The 13,464-nt window shown below is 44.1% G+C and overlaps 1 protein-coding gene across 1 annotated transcript in view; it reads left to right on the forward strand.

Annotated features, from left to right (window-relative positions):
• The window catches only part of LOC144667842 (plexin domain-containing protein 1-like), a 243,499-nt gene that overhangs the window by 167,448 nt on the left and 62,587 nt on the right, over positions 1–13,464 (forward strand). Inside the window, exon 11 of the mRNA XM_078529363.1 lies at positions 5,538–5,673. Coding sequence (XP_078385489.1) covers positions 5,538–5,673 — 136 coding nt within the window. The remainder of the gene's footprint in view (positions 1–5,537; positions 5,674–13,464) is intronic.

The raw sequence follows: 13,464 nt of genomic DNA on the forward strand, positions 1-13,464 counted from the left end.
CATAACTTAAATGTTTCATCCCAGGCAACATCCTGGTGAATCTCCTCTGCACCCCCTCCAGTGCAATCACATCCTTCCTATAATGTGGCGACCGGAACTGCACACAGTACTCCAGCTGTGGCCTCACCAAGGTTCTATATAACTCCAACATGACCTCCCTACTTTTGTAATCTATGCCTCGACTGATAAAGGCAAGTGTCCCATGTGCCTTTTTCACCACCCCTCTAACATGCCCCTCCGTCTTCAGAGATCTATGGACACACATGCCAAGGTCCCTTTGTCCCTCAGAACTTCCTAGTGCCATGTCATTCATTGAATACTTCCTTGTCAAATTACTCCCTCCAAAGTGTATCACCTCACACTTTTTAGGGTTAAATTCCATCTGCCACTTATCTGCCCATTTGGCCATCCCGTCTAAATCTTCCTGTAGCCCAAGACACTCAACCTCACTATTAACCACCCGGCCAATCTTTGTGCCATCCGCAAACTTACTAATCCTACCCCCCACATAGTCATCTATGTCATTTATATAAATGACGAATAATAGGGGACCCAGCACAGATCCCTGTGGTACGTCATGGCTGATCTTGGGCTTCAACTCCACTTTCCCACCTGCTCCCCATATCCCTTAATTCCCTGAGAGGCCAAACATCTGTCTACCCCAGCCTGAAATGTATGCAACGATGGAGCGTCCACCACCCTCTGGGGTAGAGAATTTCAAAGATTCACAACCCTTTGAGTGAAGAAATCTCTCCTCATTTCAATCCTAAATGATCGGCCCTTTGCCCTGAGATTGTGCCCCTGTGTTCTAGATTCTGTAGCGAGGGGAAACAATCTCTCAGTGTCTATCCTGTCAAGCTCCTTCAGAATCTTGTATGTTTCAATGAACACCTCTCATTCTTCTAAACCACAGAGAGTATACACCCAGTTTACTCAGCCTCTCATCGTTGGGCAACCCTCTCATTCCAAGGACCAATCTGGTGAACCTTTGCTGTACTGCCTCCAATGCAAGTGTATCCTACCTGAAATATGGAGACCAACTTTGCACACAGTACTCTAGATGTGACCTCACCCAAGCCTGGCACAATTGTAGCAAGTCGTCTTTATTCATGTATTCCAATCTCCTTGCTATAAAGGCCAGCATGCCATTTGCCTTCTTAATTACTTGCTCTACCTACATGCTAGCTTTCCGTGTTCTTCGTTATGAGTACACCTAAGTCCCTCTGAACATCAACCTTTACAAGTTACACACCTTTTTAAAATTATTCTGCTTTTGTATTCTTACAATGAAAATAAATAATTTCACAATTCCCCATTTTATACTCCATCTGCCACCTTGTTGCCCAATCATTTAACCTGCCTATATCTCTTTGCAACCCCATTGTGTCCTCTTCACAGATACATTCCCAACTTGCTTTATACCATCAGAAAACTTAGATACTCTTTTCACCTCCTATCCTGCCTGGTTCTTTTACTAATTATCTTAAATCTGTGACCTCTGGTTACTCACCCTCCCGCCAGTTTTTCAAAATGTTGAACAAAACTCACCTTAACCTTCTCTGCTCTCAGGAGAAGAACCATATATTCTGTAACCCCTCACCCCCATATCATTCTGAGAGTTAAGGATTTTTTTTGTTAAGTATAACTTTTCTTCAGTACAAAGTTGGTCACCTTACCTAAGGAAGGATATACTTCCCTTAGAGGGAGTGCAAAGGTTCACTAGACTGATCCCTTGGATGAAGGGATTGTCCCCTGAGGAGGGATTGAGTAGACTAGGCTTATATTTAATAAAGCTTAGAAGAATGAGAGGTGATCTCATTGAAACATATAAAATATTTAAGCGGCTTGTTGGGCAGGCGATGGGAGGATATTTGCACTGGCTAGCAAGTCAAGAACCAGGGCCACAGTCTCAGAATTAGGACCGAGATTAGGAGGATTCTTTTCACTCAAGGAGTTCTGAACCTTTGGAATTCTCTACCCCAAGGAACTGTGGATATTCAGTTGTTAAGTGTTTTCAAGTCAGCTATCGGCAGATCTTTGACACTAAGTGAGTCGAGGGATATGAGGATTATGCAGGCCCAGATTTTAATCAATTCTGCAAGGCATGTGGCAGAAATGGCCATTGGCAGCGGCAGTGCGCTAGAGCAAAGGCTGACGCAGCTGCAAAGAGCCGTCTACCGATCCGAACAGACCATACATAACCGGCACTTTCAAACAGTAAGAATGACCGTCTGCTATCCCACCAGAAACATATACATGAGGTGTTTGACAAACTAGAAAATGACAATGATGTGCACGATGAGACAATGCAAGGTGAACACATATTTCACACTGTCAACTTTGTGGAAAACACAGACACCATCACACAGTCTGAAGCATCTGACAAGATTCGAATTATCTGCCCTAAGAAAGTCGGTAACTGCTATTTATTAGCCAAGTTTGACACAATGTTACCAACGTACTACCCCTGCAGATTCTAAAAGACACCTATCCACAGACATGGAAGGGCATAACCTACTGCTGTGCAATTTTCAGTGTACAACAGTTCACTCATTCAGTGTGCAGGATCCATAGTCCTAGAGTGCAAGCACAATCAGCCTTCCTGGGTGTGAAAGATGTTCTATATCATGAAGACCAAAGGCCCAGCAATCGTAGATCTACCAACATATCGTGACCTCGCACTAGTAACAATTCACGGGATTAGTCAGACATCATACAGCAGATCAACCTCAGAAACTACTCCTACCACCTCAGTTCACAACCCAACATTGAAATATCCAGAACAAAAACAGAATTACCTGGAAAAACTCAGCAGGTCTGGCAGCATCGGTGGAGAAGAAAAGAGTCGACGTTTCGAGTCCACATGACCCTTCAACAGAACTGAGTATAGTTAGGAGAGGGGTGAAATATAAGCTGGTTTAAGGTGGGGGGCGGGGGGAGAGAAGTTGAGGGTGGGGTGGTTGTAGGGACAAGCAAGCAGTGATAGGAGCAGATAATCAAAAGATGTCACAGACAAAAGGATCAAAGAGGTGTTGAAGGTGGTGATATTATCTAAGAAAATGTGCTAATTAAGAATGGATGGCAGGACACTCAAGGTACAGCTCTAGTGGGGGTGGGGTGGGGTGGAAAGACTGACAAGGTATTAGTTGTAGATTTAAAAATAATGGAAATAGGTGGGAAAAGAAAAATCTATATAAATTATTGAAAAAAACAAAAGGGAGGGGGAAGAAACGGGGTGGGGATGGGGGGGAGGGAGTTTAAGATCTAAAGTTGTTGAATTCAATATTCAGCCCGGAAGGCTGTAAAGTGCCTAGTCGGAAGATGAGGTGCTGTTCCTCCAGTTTGCGTTGGGCTTCACTGGAACAATGCAGCAAGCCAAGGACAGACGTGTGGGCAAGAGAGCAGGGTGGAGTGTTAAAATGGCAAGCGACAGGGAGGTTTGGGTCTTTCTTGCGGACAGACCGCAGGTGTTCCGCAAAGCGGTCGCCCAGTTTGCGTTTGGTCTCTCCAATGTAGAGGAGACCACATTGGGAGCAACAAATACAGTAGACTAAGTTAGGGGAAATGCAAGTGAAATGCTGCTTCACTTGAAAGGAGTGTTTGGGCCCTTGGACGGTAAGGAGAGAGGAAGTGAAGGGGCAGGTGTTGCATCTTCTGCGTGGGCATGGTGAGGTGCCATAGGTGGGGGTTGAGGAGTAGGGGGTGATGGAGGAGTGGACCAGGGTATGTTTCGACAAAATTGGCAGTTTAACGGAAGCTGCAATGTTACGCTTGCAGGAGAATGCAAGTCTGTCAATTGATGTGGTACATTTTGTGCAATACAAATGCCAGCAGTTAGAAGAAGAAGTGGCGCAAGATTCTACGCTACAGAAACTGTGGGAAACCATCATCAAAGGGTGGCCTGATTCAATTCAGCATGCCCACAGACACGTGAGACCAGTTTAGCCTTATCGGGACGAGCTAGGAATCTCCGGGGAGTCATTTTTAATGAGACCATTTTAGACCAACAGGGCATCATACTGGAATCTTTCCAACCTGATGTTCTTCAACAGCTTCATCCCTCACACATGAACATAGATCAGACAAGAAGACTCGCAAGAGAGGCAGTCTATTGGCCAGGTGTGAACAATGACATTGAAGTCATCATCAAGAGCATATGCCAAGTCAGCACAAAGAACCACTCAGTCCATGTGAAGTTCCTACCCACCCTTAGTCCAAAATCACATCCAATCTCTTTCATTTCAATAGCACTGTCTTCATTGTCGACTACTTTACGAAGTGCTGCATTATTCGACAATTGCACAATACATCAAGCATAACTGTTGCGCACACACTAAGTGCTATTTTCAGTTTATTTGGTGTGCCTAGAGAGATCATTATGGATAACGGTCTGCAATTTATTGGTAAGCCATTTCAGGATGTGCGTGAGAAGTAGAATATCAATCACACTACTACTTCTCCTCATTATCCTAGATCTAACGGCCTAGCTGAACAAGTGATTCAAACTGTGAGATCCCCAATACTCAAATGTAGACAGACCAAGCAAGATTTACACATCGCAATGTTACATCTGAGAGCAACAGCTTTAAGTGCAGCTATTCCATCACCAGCAGAGCTCATGTTTGGCAGTGCAATATGTACCAATTTGCCTACTCTTATCCACCCTACTCTCTCAGAAACCGGAGAGCAACTTGTAAACTGCAGGAGAAGATGATCAGCATGCACAACAAAAATGTGGTTACAGAATTGCCAAGTTTACAGTTGAGACAACAGGTTTGCATCTAGGATTCCACCAAAGGCACATGGCAACCAGTTGAGGTGTCAAGGATTTGTTCAAAACCAAGGTCTGATGAAGTCATTACACAAAGGTGTAATGGCAAGACGTAACCAAGGGTGAATCAGATCCATTCCAGCTGCTCAAATACAGTGCAGTCCTATTGCATCTAGGACAAGATCCCAAATGAAACCAGGAACAACATCCAAGAATGACAATCACTCAGATCACTGTGAGCAATTAAAGAAAGGTTAGCATTACGAGATCTGAACATACCAGCAGATTACCTATACACTTTAGAGACTCATAGATTCACCAGTTCTATACACTTATGTAATGGTAACTAAACATGAGCATGTATTTCAAATAGTTATACTTCTTTGGAAGGGCGAAGTACCTTTAAAAAGAAAGGGGGATTTTGGAATATGCCTTTAAGGTATAACATCATACAATCATAGAAGGGAAGTGTGTCATGTAATCCAGTTGCAGTTTCACTTTGGCCTGTGAGCAGAACATAGCACACACAACTCTGCTGCTGATGTCTTCAAGTTTTCTATCCATGTATATATATTCTCATGCCCCTCGCTTAAATAAATGAGCCCACAACACGTTTACACAATCCCTTATGAGTGAATAGTGCCTTTATATCATTATAAAAACACAACAGCAGCCTCTTAAGAGAAAATAGACCATCAATAACTATTGGACATTCACTCCATTCCATGCTTTTAATGCTTTCGTAATTTTCTTTGGAATGTTCCAGCACAGTGGCGAGCTCTGCGAGGACTCTCCAGAACATTTCCCGGACATTTCCTCAACAGCAACCCTTCTAAATTCATTGGAAAGTGACATCACCACCACCACATCAATGCTGCTCTTGAGCAGCCTCGCAACAGAAGGTAAACAGATCAGTCTGTTATTTCTCTAACCCACTTATACCAGGGATTGCGCGTAACTCCGAACGGGTGGATTCAGATGAAATTACCTGACCTGCTGTGTGGGTCTTCTGAAATTGGTCTGTTTGAAGGAAATGTATTAAAAGGAAAGCTCCCTGTATAACTCAATGTGCACAGCCAGGGGCAACAGCGCTTAGTAGGAGTGTTGAAAAAGGAAAATAAATCAAATATTGAAAACTCACGAATCCCACAAAATGCCGCAGTGTGTTTTTGTGCCTGTGGCTGAGATCCCGATCACTGCTAGTCAGGGAGGGGAGTGGTTGAAAGACCAAACTGAACCAAAGAGCTTTCTGAAGAAGTTGGGGAGAAAGCAGTGGCCATGTCCTCCGCACCTCTCTAGCAACAAGCTTTAACTTTGACGCTGCCTTAACGATTAATGCCTGCAAATGGAACTGCTGCACGCTCCCCATGATATAAAAAAGAAAAGGTGGTTTACGGATTTCATGCTGCTGCCTCGGAGCTTTGCTGGTTGCCAGTGTATTCCTGATCCAGACCCATTCTTTTATTTAAAATTCTTTCATGCAATGTGGGTGTCACTGACAAGGACAGCATTTGTTGCCTATCCCTGATTGTCCTTGAACTGAGTGGCTTGCTAGGCCATGGGTCTGGAGTAACAGGTAGGCCAGGCCAGGTAAGGACGGCTGATTTCCTTCCCTAAAGGACATTAGTGAACCCGATGGGTTTTTACAACAATTGATGCTAGTTGGCATGATCACCATTACTGGTGATAGATTAGCTTTCAATTTGAGAATTATTAATCAATTGAATTTAAATTCCACCAACTACCATGGTGGGATTTGAACCCATGTCTCCAGACCATTAACCTGGGCCTCTGGATTACTAGCCCAGTGACATTACCACTACGTCACCATCTCCCCTTTTCCTGGGAAATCATATGGACAATATGTGCAACCTCCTGATAAGCTCACCTGCTGGGGACAGCTCTAAGGTGGGTGTTTCAGTTTGTAAAATGACCCCTTTAATGTCCCAATCATGGCCTAACTAAGGCTGTTTAAAGTGAGGGAGTCACCAAAATGCAACCCACCTACATTCGTGATTCCTCTGATGCCCTATGTCATATCAACAACTTCCAGTTCCCTGGCCCTAACAGCCTCCTCTTCACTATGGGTCCAATCTCTCTACACCTCCATCTCCCACCAGGATGGTCTGAGGGCTCTCCGCTTCTTCCTTGAACAGAGGCCCGAACAATTCCCAAGCACTACCACTCTCCTTCGCCTGGCTGAACTTGTTCTGTCACTGAACTATTCCTCCTTTAACTTGTCTCACTTCCTCCAAATAAAAGGCGTGGCTATGGATACCCACATGGGCCCCAGTTACACCTGTCATTTTGTGGGGTATGTGGAACATACAGTTCTACTCTGTTCCAGTCCTACTCTGGCCCCCTCCCACAACTCTTTCTCCGGTACATCGATGACTGCAGCAGTGCTGCGTCATGCCCTCATCTCACCTTCACATGGTCCACCTCTGACATTTCCCTCCCTTCCTTGACTTGCCTGTCTCTATTTCTGGTGGTAGACTGTCTACCAATTTTCATTACAAGCCCCGCCGACTCCCACAACTACCTTGACTACAGCTCCTCACACCCTGCTTCCTGTAAGGACTCCATCCCATTCTCTCAGTTCCTTCGTCTCTGTCGCATCTGTTCCAATGATGCCACTTTCCAGAACGGCACTTCTGACATGTCTTCCTTCTTCCTTAACTGAGGTTTACTACCCACGCTGATTAACAGGGCCCTCAAGTGTGCCCAACCCATCTCCCACACTTCTGCCCTAACCCCTTCCCCTCCTTCCCAGAACCATGCTAGGGTTCCCCTTGTCATTTTGAACCATCTACATCAATTGAGGTGAATTGAGGTCAGGCGCTAGGGTAGCTTTTCACTGATGGTAGTTCACCAGTGGAGTATTTTCTCTAATCGATATTCTGTTATGAGTCATTCAATTATAGGGCTTTGTTAACTCTCACTCTGGTGCAATAACTGGAGCAGTATACTTATTTTAATCGCTTTGATTTTCTTCCCCTCGCTGTTTGGATTTTGTTGAAGGGTAAAGAGAATTTAAAGGAACCATTGCAAGTTTAAAGCTCTGAAATTGCGAATTCTTGTCCTTGGCTTTGCAACTTGACAGGAATGGAAACCAAAAGCATAAGGCTTGTTTAAAAAAAAAATGTTTGCCCTCTCTCAGAATAATTAATAGAAGCCATGGCGTTAATTATAACATAGAACCCATAATTATAACAAAGATGTGAAGGTAGATAAATATTCCAGAATTTTGCTTGATTATCTTTGAGAAATATTTACACTAATTATCCCTCAGGAGAGTAACTGAGTATGGTGGAGACTGTACATGGTTTATGGGAGCATTGTGCCTGATGAATCAAATGACCCATTCTCATGCATCATATCTTGTCCTTACTGACACCTTTAGCCTTGATATTTGTTAATTTCTGTACTGTGCATAAAGTATACAATTAAAGGTGTATTTTGCAAGTCTCTGCACCTCTGACAGGAAAATCGTTGACTCTCAAAATTTACCGTAATTATCAAATTACGGGATAAATTGTCGGCATTAGTGCTCCTGGCACAGAGCTTTTATACAACAGCAGCACATAAAGAGGAGTTAGGACAACCCAGGATTCCCCATCTACACTCCCAGGAATATTAAAGTTTGAACGTTTATGCCACTGTGACACAGCCTAGCTGTTTGGACTTATCTTAATTTGAAAGGGAATTAGGAATCCTGGTAAACCAATTTTTTCATTGTAACGCTAAAGCAGGTCATGCTGCACACTTAGTAGTGAAATGGAGATAGTTGAATATTTGGTGGCAACGCACCACCCCCTTCTCAAGGGGCAATTCAGGATGGGCAACAAATGCTGGCCTAGCCAGCGATGCCCACATCCTGTGAAAGAATAAATTTTAAGAATTAACAGTAAATTACCCAGACCAACCATTTGTTGGAAAGTGGAGTGTTGAGACTTTTAGTCCCAAACTGTGTCGGTAAAATGAAATGAGGAATTTTGATAAGAGTAGGTAAACCGTTTCCATTGTTCAGGAGTATTGGTAACCAAAGGCATAGATTTAAGATAATTGCCAGAAGAACCAGAGAAGATAATTTTTTTAGGCATGTGATCTGGCATTTTAAAAAGTTTATTCTTTCACATGGTGTAGGCATGGCTGGCCTGACCAGCATTTATTGCCCATCCCTAATTGCCCTTGAGAAGGTGGTGGTGAGCTGTCTTCTTGAACCGCTGCAGTCCATGTGGTATGGGTACACCCACAGTGCTGTTAGGAAGGAAGTTCCAGGATTTTGACCCAGTGACGGTGAAGGAACAGCGATATATTTCCAAGTCAGGATGGTGTGTGGCTTGGAGGGGAACTTACAAGTGGTGGGTGTTCACATGCCTCCGAGGTGGTAGAGGTCACGGGTTTGGAAGGCTCTGTCGACGGAGCCTTAGCGAGTTGCTGCTCAGCATCTTGTAGATGGTACATACTGCTGCCACAGTGCGTCGGTGGTGCAGGAAGTGGATGTTGAAGGTGGTGGGTGGGGTGCCAGTCAATCGGGCTGCTTTGTCCTGATGGTGTGCTGCCTGTTAGACCAGTGGGAGCAGATTCAATAGTAATTTTCAAAAGGAAATTGAATAAATTCTTGAAAAGGGACAAAAATTGCAGAGCTATGGATAAACAGCAGCAGAGTGGGATGAACTGGCTACTCTTTCAGGGCTGGCACAGACATGATGGACTGAATGGCCTCCATCAGTGCAGTAAGATTCCATGATGCTATGAATCCAATACTTCAACTGTAGCTGATGTGCAGTAATGAAGTGTGTAGGAAATAGATTTGAGTATTTTATGAAATGTATGCAAATATAATGGAAATAATTAGCAAATGATTAGAGAAAAAAAATGCAGGCTTGTTAAAGTAATTTCCGCTGTCAGTAATGCAACACTCCTGCCACACAATCCTTAGGCTATTTCAAACATTAATCTTCAATCATAACTGTTTTAATGACCCAAACTCACAGATCATTAAACACTTCTGTAACTTCCACTTTCGCCTCATAAATCAATACAGTATATCAGAGCCTAAACTTTGCAAGATTTGCTTCAATTCACACCTATTAAATGTTGACAACAGGAAGCACACAAATGTTTTTTTTTCCCAAGTGTCTTCATTGTATAAGTTAACATTACAGTAATTGTAGCCTGAAGCTGTAACATGACATACACGTGTGCTAACTGAAGTCTATTTGAGCTGAAGTGTACAATGTTGAAATTGTCTTCACCTAATATGTAACTCATAAAAATAGCCTCCCACATCTGTTGCTGTTTCAACAAAGACAAATTGAAAGCACATGTGCTTTTTAAATTGTGTTAACAAAAGCAAACCCTGCAACTGACCTCACCTCCCCCAAAAATGAACCATGTCTAAAACTTAAAGGAAAATGCTGTGGGTGCCTCAGGTCCGAAATAAAACAGAAAATGACGGAAATACTCAGCAGGTTTGGCAGTGTCTGCGGAGAGAACAGAATTAATATTTCAGGTCATCTTCTCTGAAGGAAGGTCATTGACCTGAAATGTTGACGTCATATTTATAAATGTCATTCGCTGGAGGTTTGTGTTAAATGGTGAGATTGGAAAGAAAAGAAAAACTTGCATTTATATCCCACGCTCTCCACGACCACTGGACATCTCAGAAGCACTTGACAGCCAATGAAGTACTTTTTGAAGGGTCATTATTGCTGCAGGCAACGCGGCAGCACAGCAAGCTCCCACAGACAACAATGTGATAAGTGACCACCTAATCTGTTTTTGTGATGCTGATTGAGGGATTCATATTGATGAGGACACCAGGGCTCTTCTTCAAAATAGTGCCATGGAATCTTTTACAGCCAACCATGGAGACAGGCGGGGCCTCGGTTTAACATCTCCTCAGAAGGTCGACATCTCCGGCAGTGCAGCACTCCCTCAGTATTGCACTTGAAAGTTAGCTTTGATTTTTGTATTCAAGCCCTGGAGTAGGACGTGGATCTGGTGGTTCAGAGGCAAGAGTGCTGCCAACTGAGCTACAGCTCACTCTTAGATTGTCAGAATAGATTAGCGAGGAATGGAAAAGCCATTAGTTAATAACTCCTCTAGTCACTCTTTGTTATGACATCATTCTGAGGGTGTGCTTACAATTTTTCTAGAAAGCATCGGACTCAAAAAAATCACAAACACATTCACCATGTCAGTACACGCAATAGTCAGTGGAATCTTCCTGTTGCTGTAGTTTGACCTGTTTAAGGTGAGCTAGAACCTCATCCAAAACCAATGAAACGCAGTAAAATTCAACTTACTATCACCCATTCTAGAACCAATCCAGTGTATGCAAGAGTTGGAGAAGCAGCACGGCTCAGCATCTCCATAATGCAAGCCTTCCTTCCGGGCCCGGCGCTATATGAATGCAACCCCATATGCAAAATATGGTTAGAAATGGGAGGAGCTTGTGCAAGTTCTGCCCAGTTGTACCAGCACTCAGAGTGACCTACGCCATGACTCTTAAAGCGAATGTTGGGAAGGTCCACAAAAAGTTTGGAAAGTTACATTTTCCCAAAAAAAGGAAGCTTACCATCACCCATTCCACACATTGCACAAACACAGGATCGACCCCGATATATTGTAGTCAGCCGTAAAAGTTGGTGTTGTCTATTTGCTCAACCAACTACCATTGGGGCTGAAAATAGGGGCTGAAAATGGGGCAGCAGGTGGGTAGCTGTCTAGACTGTGGGACTGAGTGGCTGTCTAGACTGTGGTAGTGGGGGTGGATGGCTGTCTGGACTGTGAGAATGTGGGTGGGTGGCTGTCAGGCTGTGTGGGTGGGTAGCTGTCTAGACTGTGGTAGTGGGTAGCTATCTAGACTGTGGGAGTGGGGGGTGGTGGCTGTCAGACAGTTGGAGTGCAGGTGTGTGGCTGTCTAGACTGTGGGAGTGTGTGTGGGTGGCTGTCAGACTGTGGGGCTGGGTAGCTGTCTAGACTGCTTCATCAATGACCTTCCCTCCATCATAAGGTCACGCTGATGATTGCACAGTGTTCAGCACCACGCCCGTTGCCATCTAGAAGGACAAGGGCAGCAGATACATGGGAGCACCACCACCTGGAAGTTCCCATCTGTAGTAATTATGATTTTATTTAGTGTGCAATGTACCTTTAAGAGTAATGCTTGTTAAGGAAGATCACATGACCTGTAGTAACCAACAGGTAGTGTGGGCAACCTCAGCAGTTGATGTAGAATTGGAGTTAGAGTTGAAAGCACACGTATAGTTGCTGCTGAGTATATTGTAAATAAAGGGAGGGATTTTCCCTCAGCGGGCGGGCTCGGCAGGGGCAGGCGGGCGGGGACCCTTCCCACTGGTGGCCCCTCAACCGTGATGGGCAATGAAAAATTTCTCTTAATTACCTTTCTAATGGCCTTAATAAGCCTTTTAATTGTCAGCGGCGAGCTAAAAATTCTCCCCAATGTTTCCACCCAAGAAGCGTCTGTGGATCAACCCTATCATTAATATTACACCTCGGCAACCCCACAACACCCTCCAAGCCGCTCACCATCCTGACTTGGAAACATATTGTTGTCCCTGCACTGTCGCTGGGTAAAAATCCTGGAACTCCCTCCCGAGCAGTACTGTGGGAGTTCCTACACCACGGGGACTGCAGCGGTTCAAGAAGGCAGCTCACCACCACCTTCTCAAGGGCAATTACAGATGGGTAATAAATGCTGGCCCAGCCAGCGATGCCCACACCCCATGAGTGAATTTTTTAAAAATTGGACCAGAAACCTGTCTCCATGCCAACTAAGTGGTGGCCCAATTAAAATTCCAGCGGGAGACTGTTTCCCCCTGGGGACGGGAGACAGAAACAGTCCCAGCTCATGTTATCCACCCGCAAAGCGAAAATTTAGCCTACGTCAAGTATACCTGCACATTCTTTTCTCCATAACACATAATAGATTTTTCCAGAAAACTATGATGGCCCTTAGAGTTGCCAACCTTCTAGGACTGGCCTAAAGTCTCCAGGAATTAAAGGTACATCTACTGCAAACAAATCCAAGAGAGAAATCGCAGGAGTTTTGAAAGAGATGGTGTGTGTTTATTGTTTCCTTTGAACTCCGTAGCTTTCTAGTCATAACAAAAGCTTTGGCCGCAGAATTAAAATTGATTGACAGTCAAGAAATGTCCAATTGAATAAGGACGAATCAGTTTGCTTTCCAGTTGGCCATGGGAAGACGGTGACCAATGGCAGGGTTGTGGGGTGGGGGATCATGTGATGAAATCTCCTGGAAGACGTCCAATCAGAGTTCCACCTAGTGGTGCTGTAATGTGACGATGATGAAATTGTCCTCCTATCTCTCCCTGTGGAAATGATGAAAGTGAAGCAGAATCTCATCCAAAACCAATGAAATGCAGTAAAATTCAACTTACTATCACCCATTCTAGAACCGTGATGAAAGTGGATTTGACTCTTTGTTGGGCTCATTGTTTTCCTCTCCCTCAGGATTGTTTGGACAGGCTGCCTGCATGTTCTATGTACTAAGGAACATCTTCCATGATTCTCAATACATTTATTGGTTGTCTTCATTGTGCAAAATGGATACATTTGAAAGTAGCGCCGTCAGCCATCTTACATTTGGTGTAATGCTTGCAATCAATGAACCCATTACCCTTGAACAGGATCATTTCAAC

The sequence above is a fragment of the Cetorhinus maximus genome, chromosome 25 (assembly GCF_964194155.1).
Source record: "Cetorhinus maximus chromosome 25, sCetMax3.hap1.1, whole genome shotgun sequence".
Lineage (NCBI taxonomy): Eukaryota > Metazoa > Chordata > Chondrichthyes > Lamniformes > Cetorhinidae > Cetorhinus > Cetorhinus maximus.